At 50.4% G+C, this 18,300-nt stretch overlaps 1 protein-coding gene across 1 annotated transcript in view; it reads right to left on the bottom strand.

The window, feature by feature from the left end:
- Positions 1-2,294: 2,294 nt before the first annotated feature.
- YPEL2 (yippee like 2) overlaps positions 2,295-18,300 on the bottom strand; it is a 30,503-nt gene continuing 14,497 nt past the window's right edge. Inside the window, exons 3-5 of the mRNA XM_084299398.1 lie at positions 9,421-9,464; positions 8,542-8,650; positions 2,295-7,284 (exon numbers count right to left, since the gene is read on the bottom strand). Of these exons, the coding sequence (XP_084155524.1) occupies positions 7,195-7,284; positions 8,542-8,650; positions 9,421-9,464 (243 nt within the window). The 3' untranslated portion in view covers positions 2,295-7,194. The remainder of the gene's footprint in view (positions 7,285-8,541; positions 8,651-9,420; positions 9,465-18,300) is intronic.

Genomic DNA, 18,300 nt, shown 5'->3' with positions numbered 1-18,300 from the left:
GAAAAATCTGGGCTACACCATGAAGCCAGCGCTTGTGCACGCTGTGGTTTGTCCGTCAGCAAGAGACCATCACTGCTCGACTGCTGTGGAAGAAGGAAGAAGGAAGCTGGGCTCTCCCCGAGTTTGGCTGAAGCTGCCGGGAACAGGAGAAGAAGCAAGGAGGGGAACCACGGCCCCATCTGCAGGGCAGGAGCCCCAAGAGCAGAGCTCCCAAAAACCCCCAGAGCAAGCTGACAGCCCCGGGCAGGGGATCTGGCCTGGGCCAGGCCACGAAACCCCTCCTGGGATGGGGCCTGAGGTGCAGAGCCCGGCAGCACCCGGCACGAGCAGCCCCGATTCCTCCGTGAAGCACCAGACCGAGGGGCCGGGGAGGCTGCAATGGGCACAGCTGCCTTTCCTCAGGGCTTCCTCAGGCCCGCCGAGGAGGGGCCCTCGATTTCTGCTCTGAAACCTTCACAAAAATAGCACAATTATGGGAAAAGCCTTGTCCGAGTGGAAAAGAAAACACCAGCCCGAGCCTGATGAGGAAGCAGAGCTATATAAGAGCATGCTCCTATATTTTTCTGTTATTTCTGTAAAGCATCCAAACACTTGTGCAGAATTTCTTCACCGAGGGCACACGTTTCCACAGGGCGAGGCTGGGCCCCTGGGGAAGCCTTTTTCAATTTTTTTCCCCCAGCTTTTTCCTTCACCTAAGCAGAAGTTTCCATACAAGGAGAACAAATCGAGGGGCAGCTCCCACCGTGGCTGCCTGGGGCCTGAGCCACGCGTAATGGGGCGCTCTGGGACGTCGCCATCTTTTATTTTTGTACCGAAAACAGTGGAATTTTCAGCTGAACCCAAAATTTCAGAGGAAGCAAAGTGTTTTCTGTGAGAGAAAAAAAAAAAAAAAAATCAGCTTTTAGTGGTTTCTCACAGCACCGTTCTGCTTTTGACATCTTCCCTTTCTCAACACCAGCGCCAACATTTTTTGGAGCCTGCTCAGAGCGGCTCCGAAGCGCCGTGGGTTCAAGGGGCTGATGCTGCCGTGATGCTCCCAGCAAAGGCTGCTGGTGCCACCTGGCCTTGCTGGGCACCAGCACTGCCCTGCCCCAAAACCCGCAGCAAGAGGCTGAGGAAACCTTTCTGGGGGCGGCCGCTCTCTGGGTGACGTCTCCATCGCAGCCAGGCTGCATCCACGGCGCGTCTCTTGGCCTCACCGCTATTTATTCCCCAGGCTGGAGCTGGGTAAAAATATCCCCGGCGTTTGGCAGCCTGGAGGCGCTCCTGTAAATCCTTCCTGTCAGCACAAAAATGCCCTGGCTGGGGCAGGAGCAGTCAGCCCCATGGGAGCAGCAGCCAAGGGCACGGCCGACGGTGGAAAGTTAAATTTTGTGAAAGGGGCTCGGGATGGGGGGACGCGCACCCTGAAGAGGGGTTAAGTCATTGAGGGTCATAAAGTGTGAGAGGGAGAGGAGGAGGAAAGGGGACGGGGTGCGCTGATGGCAGGGCTGCCACCCGCAGCATCCCCTCCAGCACCCGTGTCCCAGCGGGAGGGCAGGAGCCACGCGCGGTGTCCCTGCTGCGGTTCCCCGACAGCAGCCACCCCACCCCCCGATCCGACTGCTCCTGCCCCAGGATTGAAGGCCACCGGCGCCGCGGTATTTATAGCTCCGTGATTGTCTTCTGAAAAAATCATTGTGACTTCGGGCTCTGACTGGGGCTGCCCGCGCTGAGCCGCGTTTCTCTTTATAGCCCGTCCTCCGGAAAGGTCGCGGCGGCCTCAGGGAATGGAGGTGGCCCCGCGCCACCCGTGGGTGCTGCCCGTAGGATTTCTGCCTCCATCTGCCTGTTTCCGGGCACCTGTGTGCAGCACCGGGCACGGGGACCTGCTGAGCTGCTCTTGTAATGGAGCTCGTCTGGAACAGGCTGGAAACAAGAGAGCCAGGGAGATCCTTTTGGCTTCCCCAGCAGCCCAGCAGAGCTCTTTGTGCCCGTTCGGAACCACCTGAACTGAAGCACACGATGGACAAGCTCCCTCCATCACTCAGTGGAATTGCTGTGTTTCAATATTTAGGGATCACCCTCCCCCTGTGCTCTCTCCTGCTAAAGCAAAATGCCCAAACACATCAGCGTTACCACTGCTTTACCAATGCTGGAGTGTAAATTGTTTGCAAGCTGAAGGTACCGTTTCTTAACAACCAAATTTTGCCACCTCCAGGCCTTTAAGAACTTGCACATGGCCAAGAAGAATAAGATAGCAACATGGAAGAAACATTTTAGTACTTGAAAATTTTATTTTCTCAAATGAGCACCAACACATATTGTAAATATGACAAACAATACGCCTCCCTCTAATACTGAAGAACTATATACAATGTACAAATACATGAAAAGGTGAAAACCAATTATTTGAAAACAATTGCATTTATTACTGAAGCAAATGACCTGAAGAAATATGCCAAAAATAAAATTAAAATAAGATCAAAGAAATAAAAGTATACACAATCTGTAAACACAAGAGCATCAATAGACAGGCTGGTATTGGAAATATTCTCCTTTAGTTTTGTCAGTGGGGAAAGCATTCCCATTTCCTTACGAGAAACAAAACAAAGGATACATACAGTTCGTAACTATGAGAATAGCTTATTTGTGATTTTACCACACACAATGCCATTCTGCTTGCATTTAAATATGTTGATTTCTTTTTTTTTGAGTTCAGTATGATTTTATTCCCCTCTTCTGCTTATTCTTTTTGAACATGATTCTTCCAAACCTATGCCTAACGCTATTGTTTCTGAGCATTGAACTTCTGAGGCCTCTCACCTGGTGAGAAGAGCTCCTTCCCACTGAGCTGAGCTCCGGTTCTTGCACATCTGCTTGCCCCCCGGTGCCTGGGGTCATCGGCTCACCCAGAACTGGTTCACACCGAAGCACGATGCTCCTCCCGAAACAAGGAAGTGCAGTGAAATGCATGATTAATACGCTCACATACCAGTTAGAAAAATGCATACAGAGAAAATTCTCACATGATCATCACAAGAACAACAAATTTCAGTTGCAGGTTGTTGGATTTTTTCTGTATATTTTTAAATCGTGTGCACCAAAACCAGAGAATCAGAGAGCGTGCAACAGTTATTCAGCACTGAAAACAGCTCCTTGCTCAGCAAAACACAGTCCAGTGGTTGTGCTGTTGGTCCACTTCAGGATAAACAAGAGACCCAATGAATTAAAAACAAAGAGCGGGGAGCAGGGGGGAGGTCAAAGACAGAAAGGAAAACAACAACAAAAAAGAAATTTACTGCCAGAGAGGTAAACTTTTTACTCTAATTTGTTGTGTAGCAGCCTGGTTTAAAAACAAACAAACACACAAACAAAAAACCCCAAAGAAAACCAGGATCCGTGTCCAAAGACTTCATGTTTTAGTTTAAAAACAATGACTCATCAGAAATCTCCACCCTCCATCCCTGCTGCCTCCAAGCGAGTGGAAGCAGCGATTCGGAGCCTGCAGCTTATATCCACTCCTGTTTTCTAACGCCTCGGGGTCTACTTCACTCCAGCCAATACTGGTGCAAGGGGAGATCTGCGACACCGACAGGAAGGGATTTCGGCACGCGAGCGACTCCGGACGCTGGTGCCAGGAGCCAGGCCCCATCCTGCCCGTGGCAGCAGGAGCTGAGCCCTGCCACGTCCAGGGGGAAACGGGATCGACTCAAGAGGACATCTACTGTGATTTTTGTTTCCCTTTCGACAATGTTTTCCAACAAATACAGAAGGAAACAGTATCATCTATAAACAACAAACAAAGTGCTCTCAGGGAGGGGCTCTGAGAAAACAGCACCAAATATATTATTTTTTTAAAAAAATTAAATATTATTTACAAAAGTATATCTCACAAGATAATGTGTTTGTTTTTTTTTTTCTTTTTTTTTTTCTTTTCTGTTTTGTATATATTATCATCTGAATACTTATTACAGGGACCAGGATTTCACGCCAGATAATCCACCAGAGCACAAGAAATTTAAAACTGACTGAAGTCTGAGCTTTGGGGTAGCCTGGGGTGATGTAAACTCGAGGGCGCTCGCAGCTTGCCAGAGACGGGGCTGCCACGTGGATTGGGGCAGAAGTGGCTGCTCCGGGGGTTTTCGGAGCCCCAGGGAGCAGCACCGCCAGTGCTCAGTGCCCAAAGAGGTGATTTCTGTGGCCACATCTCCGGCTCGGAGACAAAAGTCCCACCCTGATGTACCCAGATGGGAAGGACCTGGCTACAGCTGGCTCACACGCCAGGGGGATGCAGACAGCGAGGGTCTTTGGTTATGCTCTGAACACGCAGCTCTACAAGGCAGCGATTTGGGCCGTGCTGTGACACCCACCAGCACACAGACCTCACCGTCCTGCTGCTCACCAGTGCCCTGCATCGTCTTGTGTCTACCTCAGCACGTGGCAGGGGATGAGCAGCCCAGGAAGGACTTCACAGCTGGTGGACGCACAGCAGAGAACAAGCCTCAAACGAGCCTCGCAGGCCAGTTTTTTCTTATCTCCCTGAAAAGTCGGACTAGAGATAACTCTGCGCCGTGTGCTCTCACAGGCACACACGTTTTTTCACATCAGGACTTGAGGCCAGATTCTCAGCAACTGTAAATCTGTGGATGCTGATGAGACAAAGCCAATTAAAAGCAGATTAAGATCTTGCCATATTCAAGCTGAGACCGGTTGCCATTAAAAGTGTAACCCCTGTGAACAGTTAAAAACAGCCTGATCTGGTTTAACATCATCCTTTCTTGTCCCAAATATAGGGACAAAAACATTTCTATCTGGGATCTTTCCTATAGGTGATCGTTATCGCCTACGTGGTTTTGTTTTTATGTTTTTATCAACATAAAATCAAGAGCTTGGGCATGTTTTTGTTTTTTTTTTTTTCAACCTCATATTAACAATTTGGGGTTATCTCTTACTTCTCCCAGGTACAAACAGACCCCTTTAAATGCTGTGTGTCTGGGGGAACCAAGAGCTCTTCAAAGAATACAAATTACTTCTCGCTAGCCCAAACCCAATAAATTGTCCTGGATCAATCACCAAAGGACGGCAAAATGGGACCAGGCCAGTGCCAGCATCACCACACAAGTGGGCACTGCACAGGTTTTGATTTTTCCAAGATTTTTGTCACTTACGGGAACGTGGATGATGGAAGCAGAGACGATCAGAAATGAAAGCTGAAGCTACACAGCCACAACAGAAAGGCCAAAGGCCCACAAAGCGAGCTACTTCCACCCACTGCAGGAGCTGCAGCCAACCTCCGCTGCCTTCCCTCTGTGAGCTGTAACAACGCCCTGCCACAAGGTTCATGAGAACAAACAGCCTCTGCTTCGATGGGCCCTTGGGTTTGGGCTTCAGCACAAGGATCCGATGTGTGACGTTGGATCCCGATCCCAAGCTGCATCTCTGCTCACATCCCCTTCGTCTAACAGCGAGTTATTTTGTGGCCAGCCCCTCCGCCCTGATCCCCAGCTCAGAGATCCTGGGGGTGGGGGCAAGCGACAGGAGATTACAGCGCCGGAGCTTGGGTTTCGTAAGGAGTTACAAACCCCCGCACAATACTCTTTCCTTCTGGATTAAGAAAGATTTCCCCCCAGTGGATTAACCTACTTGAAAGAATTCCACAAACAAAAAGGAAATTCACTCAGAGAGATAAAACTAATTCAGTTAAATAGTCTTGAGTTATGCACCAGATACTGGCTGGACTGTTGCAGAGCAAACTTCACATTGGCTTATGCCTAACGCAGCTCCCCTCTCGCACACGATGCTCCTTCCCCACCAGCCACCTCGGGAAGGTCCACACTGATTAATAGGAAAAAAAAAATAAAACAAGAAGGGCTTGTCCCTTGCAGTTACCACATCCACATCCACCCCTCCCATTTAAACTCCAAGCACAGACAACTCCAGGGGGCAGATATTTGAGTTCTTTTTTCTTTCCCATCTCCCCTGTACCTCCAACAGGCTTCTGGGAGTGGGAAAAGGGGGGAAGGTTTTGGGGGGGATACCTCATGGCTTGAAATATCCACCTGTGCAATACTGCTACAACTGTCGGGGTCCTCTGCTCCCTCCTCTCTCCACTCTCACATCATTTCTCTGACAGGCTCCAAGAGCAGAGCCGATGGCTGGGGCCTGGGATTTAAGAAGAAGATACTCGTAGCAGCATTTTCCTGCTTGCATTTGTGAACCACTGGTAAAAGACCTCCAAGGAGGTTCAGCGGAGGCTCAGAAGTCAAGGGGTACCCTGCCTTACTACGTTTGTCCCCATCCTCCCCTACCTAATTTCTTCTTTCTTGCCTAGCATGCGCCTTTTTTTTTTTTTCCTGTTGTATTTTCTGAGCTGCAGTTCCAGCCTCCCTATGCCTGAAGTGGTTTTCTCCTCCTCTCTGAAGGGCTCAAGAGTCAGGATTTGGTTTCTCCAGCTGTGAGGGTGCTCCCACAGCCGTGCTCGGTTGGGATGTTTGGCCTACCTCCTCTGCAACAGAGAGGAAAAGGAGAGGCGGGGAACCTCTCCAGCCTTCCTCCCCCCAACAACGAGTTCATGAACGGCAAACAAAACACAGATCCACAAGTAGCCTGCAGAGGGGAACTGCTCAGGACTTGTGCTCAGCCGGCTTAGACCAAAGCTCCCTCGGCGGAGCAGCGGTTTTACGATTCGGAGAGAACGCAGCCGTGAGGTATTTTTCTGTCCGTTTAGACAAGTAGATAGTTTCAAGCCTTGGTTAACCAGGACTTAAAGGAGAAGTTACAGCTTCGCTCCCGATGACTTCCCTGTGGGCCCACTCCCCACCCCCTATCACCTCCTCCTGCCCAAAACTCAGGTCTTCCTCCCGCACCGAGACCTGCTGCTAGCCTGCCACCACAGAGCCAACTTCAGTTTGTACGTAAGCATTCGTCAACATGGAATGGCTGTCGGGCATTCGGTGCATTCTCTTAGCCAACGCCAGAACAGAGAGAGAAGCAGCCAGGGTCAACTCACAAACAGATACAAAGCAAAGAGACAGAGAGACAGAAATTTAGAGGCCAGTCACCAATAAAGATGGAGAAGGGTGTGAAGATGCTCCCAGATTGCAGAGCCTCTAAATGCATGGAACCAAGCGTTCAGTCACTCTCTCACTCTTGGATATAATGTTCGGTTGGATGGCATTCTCTTACACGCTGGTAGGGCTGGGCTCTTCCCATTCAATCCCAGCCGTTATCCTTGATCATGTGAGCTAGTTCAATGATGTATTTGCCTTCTTTATACTTCTGGCTGCTTTCAAAAGCGTGTTCCTAAAAAAATAGGAGAAAGAAAGAGATCGATATGGAAGGTAAAGTCACGGTTACAGATCCCAGGATGCTGGTGCAATCCTAGCCTGGGAGGGAGACTTGTCCACTGGGTGAAGGTCAGGCTGCGGGACCCCCTGGGGGCATTGATGAAAATTCCTTTGGGAAGAATTTTAAACCTGCACTCTGGCTACCTTCAGAGCCTGAAAAAAGGCACTAGCACCATGCAAATGTGTAGCTTTCTGCAGGCTAACAGCAACCGCTCCTTCAACTATTAAAACCTGCCTCTCTCTAGGGTGGGCTGAGGATTTATTAGTGCTTGTTGGAAATGCTGAGCTCCCCTGATGAAACCTGCTGTAAAGGCACCACCATTGGGAACAAGCCAATGGGACTCCACTGATGCCTTTCGGTTGCCCCCTCCAAGGCAGTTCAGCTCTGCTCAGGCGTGCTGCTTGCGTGCCTGGAACACATCAGCGAGGCTGTGATTCTGCTGCAGGAGAGACCTGAGCTCACTGCTCCGTTCATGAAATCCTGTGTTTTGTTCCACAATAAACTCCATTTACGTACTTAGTGTCCTTCTCCATTTGTGAGATCCATGCTGTGCTTCTGCATGGATTCCTACTGCATCAATTTTTGATGCTGTACTTTTTATAGCCTTTTAACTGGCTTTTAAAGAGTATTTCTGTCCAGAGACCACAGACACAATAAATGTTTTGTTTAGATACTGCTCAAAATGTTTTGACAAACAAGTACGCTGCGTGCCTCCTGAAGCAGAAATGAGAACGTAGCACAAGGCTTTATTTGAAGGTAATTGAATTTATAGAGAGCAAGAGACAGCAAACAGATCAAGTCGTGTTCAATAGCATTTCCAGTGGGAAGGACACAGGACCAGCGCTGGATGGATCACTCCATTATTCTGAGAGGGTCTGGGAAAAAAGACAACGCGAACCACAAAACTGACTGAATTTTATGTTGTGTGTCACCAAGGGACACCCACCAAAACCAAGCCTGCGGTACCTGCTCTTAGTAAGGCAACACAATAGCTGCAGAGAGCTCATGCTCTAAATGGAGAAAACAAACAAAGGACAGGAGTGAAAATGGGAATGTGGAAGGGATGAGAAGATGTGGCTGCAGCCCAGGATCCACATTTCTGGTTCCCAAGTCAATGTTCGTTCCCCAGGACCATGTTACGCCACACGCACACCTTCACAAAGGGCTGGAGGGAAGACAGTCCCAGGAAAACCAAACCGTACTGATACTCACATATTTCCAACCCAGTGTGGTTTTGCAGTTTTCACAGTAAATGTCTGCAACCGCATGTAATCCTGTTAATAACACCCGCTCCTCTGCGGGGCCACAGCCCACGTTAACTCTGGAAGAAAGGAGAGAAGCTCTCTGTTAGTGCATCTTCCACTGCACGTCACTACAACAAAGCTGACGGCAACTTTACTGCAGTATTTGGGAACGTAAGCAGGAAATTGAGAATACCGAGTCCCGCAGCTGCTCCCAAACAAAGACCTCTTGCAGCTCCAGATCAGAATGAAAAGGTAAAATGGAGTTTTTGTTCAACTGAAAATTCTACAAAGTTTTGAAAGGAAGATTAATAACGCAGTAGTAAATTGCGCTAATGATGCATTTGAGAAAGATTTTCATTTTCAAATTGCTAAAATTGTAACTTTTACTTTCCCAAATGGAACTTGGGGAAATGGAACTGAAATCAGCACTTCTTCTGAAAGACATCCCAGCAGTGATCGTACCCAAACGATTTTCAGTGACTGGGAAAATTATAGTCAGTTTTTATGCTAGCTCTAAAATTCACATTCAGATATTACATACTCTCTGCATTTATAAAACCTGGGCTCTTCGGCTCAACTGTGTTCTCTAAGAAGAGAATGAGTCATGTTAGCTCTAATTCCTCAATCTGATGATGAAAAAACCACCTCTTCCTAGCTGCTTATCTGAAACTTGAACATAAAATCAAACATGAATCAGTGCTATTTCTTGCCTCCTTCTCCAACTACTTCCAGCAAGCTCCCAAATCTTAGAGGTTTCCTAAAATAAAGGTTTTCTGTACGTCTTCACGAGGGTTTTCTTAAATCTACCCCGAGAGACGCGGAGGTGACCCCATGGAGCAGTACTCACACTGAATTGAAGAGGTACGCTCGTCCTTGGCTTCCTTGGAAGGACTGAAAGGCAAGAAAACAAAATTCAGCCAGCTGCCAGGACTAAGGCTAAAGCAGGAGCTACTCTCAGCAGCTGCATTAATGACCTCAGGCGGTCAGGGCCTGAAACCTATGTCGGTACGGGCTTCAGGATGGGAACCCCGAGAGCCAAACGAGAGCCGGCTGGCAGAGGGCTTGTCCTGAGTGTGGAAAGGGAACGGCTGCAGCATTTACAGCACTGTGCAAGCCCTGCGTGCTTTCAAGTTAAGAAGTCAAGCTTTTTGCCCTCTTACATGCCAGCAATGTCTACGTTCCCCCTTCCAGTTCCATTTACGAATTTCACACTCCTGCCTCATCCTTACCCAGTGCGGCCTCGCTGCCAAATATCAATTTCACTCTCTTCCAAACAACAGCACGCTCACGTTTTCGGTTTGAAGCACTGCCGTGGGGCTCGATGGCAGGCGAGGTACCCTTGGGAAGACTGTGGGTGCGCGCTGAACCCCGCTGTGAGATCGGGATCCACCCCAACTGAGGCAGCATCCTAAGGAACACCTCGTCACTGGGGCAGGAATTCAGTAGGACACGTCTCGAGCACGTCTGTGTAATTACACGCATTAAAGCAGCTCCCTTTAACCCTCCTGCAGTGCCCAGACTGTGCTGCTGGGGGGAACAGCACAGGGCTGAGCCCCCCCAGGGCAGGAGGAAGGGGCCAGGCAGGGCCCTGCCCTGCTACGGAGCAAACAGGGCAACAGCGGGGGCACCGGCACTGCCCGCTGCAGGAGGGGGCCGAGCCTGGAAGGAGGGGATGTGGGGGGCATGGGGGGAGGCACCGGGGGTAGAATGAAAGCAGATGGAGCCTGCTCGCCATCCAGGCCTCCCCAGTAAATCCTTTTCCATAAACACCAAAGGGACTGCGCCTGCCAGTAACAACAACCATGGGAGCGAAGCTTTTCTTGGTACAGAAATAGGATTTTCCATTACTGCTGCACAAAGGCCTGTCTTCAATAAACAACAAAACCAAACCCAGCAGCTTTGTGTCTGGGGCTCCCCGGATGCTCCCAGGGGGCAGCAGCATCCGTGCCCTTCCCTCCAGCTCAAGCCAGGGCTTTTGAGCACCTAAGGGCGGTCACAGCACAACAAAAAAAATCACACTGGTTATCTGCTGCCCCAGCAGGACTTCTCAACACGCCACTGCTCAGCTTTCAGAGCTGCTGCCTGCCTCAATACCCGCCCTGCAGCCAGCTGAGGGTTTGGCAAATCACAAAAAAGAAGCGAGGAAGGTCTGGCAGCCACCTCAGCTTCACTAACGCATCTGCTGTCCGCAGGCCCCAGCTGACAGCATCTTGGTGAACACAGCACAGGCAGGGTGTACCTCGGTGGTGTACCCTCAGCGTTTTCTGGAGGTGTTCCTTCTCTGCTGGGACTCCAGAAAAACCGGCACATGCTGCAATGGGCGCTTTGAAACCAGGAGAAACATCAGTTTTTACATGAGCAAATGTCCTTTTACGCTGTTGTTTTTTTGGTTTTGTCTCAAAGATGCACACAGGAAGATTTCCACAGCACCCCCGTGTTCCCTGAGCAGTGACAGCCAGCAGCAGCCCTGCCTCCTGTGCCCTGTGTTTTATTTGTGCATTGTTTTTGATGCACAGAGGTGCACGCGTGCATTCAAATACCGACTTCAGACTCTCTGAAGCAGCAGCTCCTGGCACCACTTTCCAGCTGAAAGAAACGGAAAGCATTTTTTTGTTGTTTCCCGCTGAAAGCCCAAGCACATATTTTTCTCTGCACTGCTGGTGCTGAATGCCTGGCTGGAAACACAGCCGTACACGCCAGCAACAAGACTCCCTCCCCATCCTCCCTGAGCCTTCTCAAACACAATGCAAGCTTCGGGGATGCGCCACACACAGCAGCTTACTCCTCCCGAGTGCTCGCACTCAAACCCCTTCCTGCTCCTCCGTGAGGAGCTGCAGGGCTGGAGGAGCGCTGCTCTGAGCACCCAGGTGGGAACCACGAGCCTGGAGCCAGCCATTTGGCTGCGGATCCTCCCCTGCCAAGCTGCATCTCCTTACGGCAGAAGCTCCACGTTAAGGTGCCTTTGGGGGCTGCTGTGGATGAACAAGCTCCTACCACCCAATTTATTTACTCAGAGCCCCTCAGCCATGCTGGTTGCATACAGGATCTGAGCCTTGTGTTCCTGCTTCTGGAGACGCAGAGTGGGGGCTGAGCCCCATGTGCTGTCCCCGTTCCCCCAGTACCTGCAGCTCCCCATTCAGCCTGCGGCCCACTCAGCAGTTCCACGGAGCGAGCAGATGTCAGGATTAATATCCCAAGTCTTTGTGATGGCATTCGACAATAGGCCGAACACAAAAAGAGCTGGCTGGAATCATCTGGAAAAGCAGGCAGCCGCTGCCAGGACGAAATGGCTCCGCACTGATGTTCCTCTGCAGAACGCTGCCGCTTACCTACATCCAGCTGGCAGCCTCTTACCAGGGTAATAAAACAAAAATGAAACGGCAACTGGTCCCAGAGAGGGAAGAAGGAACACAGCGTGCCCCTCCCAGCTGCACTGGTGAGAGCTACAAATAATCCTCGCTGCGAGAACACCAACGGGGACCGAGAGCCTGGAGGCTCTGCCCGGGCTCAGCAGCAGCCGGCACGTCCTGGGCAATGCCAACAGCACCAGGAGAGGTACAGGCACCCGAGCCCCTTGGCTAAGGGCCATCCCTGTGCTCAGGATGTCCCCATCGGGGCACAGCAAGCCCTGAGCAACATCACCAGCTCCCGGGCTTCAGAGTCCCTGACGTCTGGGAGATCAGTCCATGCAAGGATGCATCCAGAGCTCTGTTACCGCTTCCTTCCCACCTCGGTGTATGACTCGGTCCTGCTGCTTTAGACCTTGAACTTCTGAGCACGACGTTTCTGTTCTCATAAAACACAGTTTGAACGTGGGGAGGAGACCTTTGGGTACACCCAAAGCACGACGGCAGCTCACCCAGAACGCAGGCGAGTCTGCTACGAAGACGTGCTCCAAACCACAGGCTCTCTGAGCACGAGGAAATAAGGGTGGGAAACTCAGCAAAGCTCCAACACCAAGGAAACTGCGGTCTTTAAACCTGGCAATTCCTGTTTATGTTGTCAGGATTAAAAAAAGAACACAACACAGCTGGGTCTTAAACCATGTTGGGTGCTGCAGAACACGGCGCAGGCACCGGCTGCTGCAGCGCTCGGCCACACAGCGGGCACGGGGCGATGTCGTGCCCCAAACCACCAGCAGACGACCTTCCTCGCACGTCTCCCACTCTCTCCGGCACTTAATCCCAATTCCTGTCAGCTGCTACCCCAAGTAAAATGATTCTGATTTAAAAAAAAAAAGTCTTGCAGCGTGTTTATAGCAACCACCATGCCCAGCAGCAGCACACCCGATGGTATTTCCCAGAGGAGCACGAGCTCAATTTGTCGGTCCCTGTACCCACGCAGGCTCCAGAGCTCCTCGGGGGTCGGTAATTCCTGCTGTCCCCAGGGAAGGGGCAGTCAATGATCAGATTTAAGCGAGCTCGTCTTGCTCTGATTATGCCAGCTATGACCTGCGCCAAGGGAACCGCTTCCACTGCTCCACCCGGGCGCAGACGTGCCCTTCCCCTGCTCCAGCTGCCTTTCCGAGCTTTAATTGAGCTCTAACACGGGTCCTTAATGCTATGGAAAGCCCAACGTCGATACGGAATTAGCAGACCCAACTCATCTCTGAAATAATTCAATTAGTTCAGCACGGCCTTACCCACCGTCAGCCCGCGCGGTGTGATGGACGAGTGCGGAGCGGCGAGCTCACCGTGGTGTGTCCTAGGAGCAGCCACGTCCCAGCAGCTTCGTGCTGTGCCCTGGGTTCTGCAGGCTGGGAGAAGGAAACTGCTGCACAGCCTGGGCAGCGTGCTGGAGCCGCTGACCAGTGACTGAAGAACCTCATGCCCCGGCCCTGCTGTTGTGGCAGCTTTCTGAAATTCCTGCAGCGTGCACAGGAGAGCCTCGACCCGCCGGCAGCGCAGGAACCGCTCCGTGCTGCGAAGCCGATCGCATCCAGCACAGACGTGGTCCTGAGCAGTGCACGCACACTGCCTGCTTCTCCAGAAACGATCCTCCACGAAGAAGAAAACCAGAAGAAGCGGGGACCGTGCCATCACCACCAGCTGAAGCCTCGGTCAGACCTCCTCCAGGCCCTCCGCTGTGCTTTGAAGCCGTGCTACGCCAGCCTCCCCATCCTCACAACGCTCTGCACAGCTTCACCTTCAGGCAAATCTAAGCAGCAAACCTATTTTTTGGGGTGTGATTCTCTCATCTTTCCGTGTTTCTAGGAGATGGAGCTAAGAAAAGCCAGCGCTGCTCACCAGATGCCCAGCAGCACCGAGAACTGCAGGAGAAGGCTTGGAGCAGCTCTGCAGTGCTACGGCCACAGCCCCAGCGCTGCTCGGGAAGCTGGAACCCCCCCAGCACCCTGCAGACACCCTCTGCCACGAAACGTCACCGTGCTGCCCATGGGAAGAGCTCTCCAACACACATCAGCACGCCACGAAGGTGACAGCAGTGCTCCAGCGGGGCTGCCTTGCTCCCAGGCAGGCTGTGCGAGGTGATTTAAGTGGGTGTGGATTCAGGAGCACGTTCCCGGTTATTAATTCATGTGTCAGCCCGACCCTCCATTATTACCGGGCGGAGAGCGAGAGACTTCTTTCAAAGGGAAATTTTCCATTGAAGGTGCAGAGGAAAGGAGAGATCCCTTCTGGGGCTCTGCGGTAAGGAAAATCAGGATTTAAGGAAAGACAAATGGCCAGGTTTGAGTTTTTTCCTCAAGTACAACGCCAATTTAAGCCACCAGTCTGCTAAGCTAAAGCCTGAACAAAGTTCTGCGAGGCATTTCAAGATTCAGAGAAGTATTTGCAAACTCCTCTGTCCCCTCCTGCCTCCAACACGCCTGGCAGGCTCCCCTGCAGCCCCTGACTCAGCTCAGACACAAGCTGCCACGGCCCAGAGGTATCGTGAGCCCTCTCTGTGCCTCCTGGATTCTGCTTTTATTTATTTTTAAATGTGTTTCTAGCCCACAGACTTCAAAGTGCAATTTCAAAATGTGAATGCTAAAGGCACAAACAACAGAAGGCAAATAAAAAGTACACTGAATTTATTACTTCTATAAAACTTAGCATTTTGTGTGTTCTCATGCAGTTTTTGATGGCCTCTGCTTGCTGCTGCAGCACTTCAAAACTTGACTTCAGAATGGAAAGCGATGGGAATACTTTCTGCTTCCTTTCCCACAGTGTTTGCTTTTATATTTAGGGGAGCACACAGAACCAGAGCAGCTTCAGGAGAGAGATGTCCCTCTCTGCAACCCGAGCAGGGGTTATAGATGTGGGACAAGAAGCACGCGCAGCCCCATGAGAGCGGGGAGCAATTGCTCCTTCTCTGCTCTCGAGCTCCCCTCTGCAAAGGGAAAGCTCTGGCACTGCAGTCACCAGCGACAGCCATCAAATGCAACCCTTCACGTTTTGGTACGTAGGAAGTGCAACGGGGAGAGCAGAACTTTATTATTCGCTGGGGAAAAAAACTACAGAAGATGAAAACGAAGCCCAGCTTTCTCGTTCTGGATACAGAAAGATGAAAAATGGTTTCATTCTGGAGCATCTACACTTGCTAGGGCAGGAGCTGTAACTCCCTGCGGCAGGTTGGTGCTGGCTCCATCACCCAACAACCAAGTCATTTGGAGAAGGAGCAGCAGGGAGGAAGCAATGCCCATTTTTTCCCCACATTAATTATTGCTACTGCGTGGGTTTTAGAGCTAAGCACACGACAGAACTGGGATGGAAGATGGAAACTGCTAATGCAACACTTAATTAGGAGCGTAACGGCCCTGTCTCAGTGGATCCCTGCGTCCCATTAATGCAGCTGCTGAGCTCACGCTGGCTTCTCAGCAAGAGCCACATCTGCAGGGGGACACGCAGGGCAGCAGCTCCTTGCTCCTCCAGGCCAGATCTGCTGCCGTGCAGACGAGCAGACGCACACCTCACTGCTGGGAAGGCTCACCTGGATGGAGTTACCTTCCCATCAATCCACCCCCTGCACTCACGTGCGGTTGGGTCCCAGCTCAGACCTGCCAGGCCTTCCTGGACACCTCAGCTGTGACCTGTGTGGGCCTGCTAAAACTTCCTCCTCTTCCAATTCCAAGGGCCGACAACCAAAAACGGCCAAGGAAGCCGGGAAGGCTCAGACCTGATCGACTCCATGCTCCAGTCGTTCAGGATCTGCAGCAGATGCAGCAAAAGCCCTGGTGATTCACTGTCCTTCGGCCCTGGCAGCTCCCTGGGTAACAAATGGGAATAATATTTCATTTATGCTCAGGTCATCAATTTTAAGGGAGAGGAAGAGGGAGAGTTATTTCCATAAAGTGATGGATTCGAAAATCCATTTTTATCCTCCCTGACAGGGAATTCTAAACCATTTTGAATTATTACCTTTTTTCTTTTTTTTTTTTTCCTGGGACCAGAATGAAGTATTTTAGAACTCACATAGCAATTAATTGCTGCATAAACACAATTATACAAGGAGGTACAAATTTCCTTGGGCTCTTTCTGCTAAACAACCACATCCTGACTAAATAAGAGGCCCGATCCTGGCTGCCCTCAGATCCCACGAAGGCCGGCAGGAACTGAGCGAGCACCATGCCTCATAGGATAAACCTCAGAGGAGGCAATTACCCAGGACAGAAAGATCTCATTCAGGTGGCTGCACTACGGAACAGGTACTACAAATAGTCCTTATGCAGCTCAGATTTCATACTCCAACTTTTTCCAGCAAAAGGCACTTCGGTTTCTTCTCTGTCTTTCCCATAAAGGCTTCCCAGAGCTGCTGAGCCCCGGTGCCCTGCTCCAGCTCAGGCCAGCAGTCCCCGACCTGTCCGTGACGGTCTCCTGGGGAGGAACTTGGGTGCCAGAGCTCATCTCTGCCCTGTTGGGTCAGACACTGAAGGAAAAGGCTCCCATTTAACATCTCTGCTATCACATTGTTCTACTGAGAACTAGAGTTTAATTTTAAGCTTCGTGGAAATCAAGAACGACGAGGTACCTTACTAAAAGTTCATCACAGCAGCAAAATTGGGAAGCTAAAAAAGGCCAAAAACCCCTCCTTGAACCCTAGCGATACTTGCAGCTAATAACAAAGCTGCAAATAATATCTGAAAGACGATTCATTATGGAACAAGAGCTGAAAAACAGGATGCAAAAGCCACTGGACAGCTGCTAGAGATGTGCGTAAAATTGATAAAGCCGGTGCCTAAGGAGCTAATAGCGAAATAAATGAGCAGAAGCTGAGTGTGCAGTGCTGAGCCAGTAAGACTAATGCAATTATGAAATGCATACGCTGTGAAGATATTACTGCTGCATACTGCTGAGGCTGGAACAATGAGACCAGCCCTGTTTCCATTCCTAAAAGGATGTCGAAACGCTAGAAATGTCGAAAAGAACCACAAGAATGATACAGAACTGGAAAAAATAACATCTTACCGTGACAGACAAAACTAAATCCGTTTAGCTTATCAGCAAAGTGATCAGGAGTGCCCTTGGTTACCGTACACCATTAACTTCCCCAGCAAGAAACAGTAGGGACCAGAGATCTATTAGAAAAATAAAAAAGAATGACCACCAACTGGAAGCGCGAGCCAGACAAATCTAAATCCAGTGTCGCCAATTTTTAGTAGTAAGGATGAGTAACCACTGGAAAAAGTGACCAAGGGGAGCAGTGAATTTTCCTTCCTGAAGCCTTCAAACCAAGACTAACTGCTTTTTCTGCGAGACATGCTGCAAGCCTGACGAAATTCACTGGCCCATGCTCTAGGAGACGTCAGACGTGATAGCTCCTCCTGGACTTAGGGGTTCATTAGTGTGAAGCCGGGAGCTTAAATTCACATTCGGGAAGAAACAAGACCTACTTTAAAAGCAAGAAGAAACCCAAAACGGTAAGAACTTCACCCCTGAGAAGAGAATACCTTATCCCCCTGTTCAGTTTTTCCCCTATGACAGAAACGTAGGATTTTCACTCGACTCGTCTTGGCCACGCACCAAGTACCTCTTTTTCCATTAAAGCAGTTTCGAAACAGCCACATCCCAATTTTAGGTTAGTCCTTTGGCTTGTGTGCCTGCCCCCCTTCCCTCCCCAGCAAGTAACTTCATGTCTTCAAGGTGAACTGACGTAAAACACGGGCTTGGCAGCGCCTCTGAATGGTTCTTGAGAGGCGAGGTAGTGGGAACACGCGCTGACTTCTTCAAATACTCAAAGGGGGAAAGAAAAAAGAAAAGCCCAGCAACTGCTACGTCAGGTGTGCAGTAATGCTCTCAAGCAGCAGAATTCATCCACAGCTTATCTGAAAGCTGGCACCGAAGTTTCAAATTCTCCTAAGATCCTCCAGTGGGAAGATGGAGCAACGTTTGCTGCTTTCAACATGCTGTAAGGATCACCAGGAGGCTGCCGTACCAAGGAGCCCAGGCTCCAGCAGCCTGCTGGCCAGGGATGCAAAAGGTGCAGGAATCTCAACGGCTGGGAGCGAGGTTTGCTTCTAAGCCTTGCAACTCCTGCCTCAAAAGACAGAAAAGGGCTTGTAAGTGATCCCTCGCTAACAATCCAGCCCCAGTCAAGAAAATCAGGCACACACAAGTTCTCTTTCTTTTCTAAATTCTCGGGGCTGGAGGAACTGCAGCCTTTTGTGTTGAAAGATTTCGCATTCGTGTTCAGTAAGGGTCCTGAGCAGACATCAAAGGAAAACATTAAACTTCTTAGGCAAGCCTTAGGCTAACTTCAGAGGATATATGGCTGCATAATGTTTAGCACT

Source organism: Netta rufina (genome assembly GCF_964035555.1).
Source record: "Netta rufina genome assembly, chromosome: 21".
Lineage (NCBI taxonomy): Eukaryota > Metazoa > Chordata > Aves > Anseriformes > Anatidae > Netta > Netta rufina.
The sequence above is the reverse complement of the archived record's forward strand: the minus strand, read 5'-3'. Positions and strand labels throughout refer to the sequence as shown.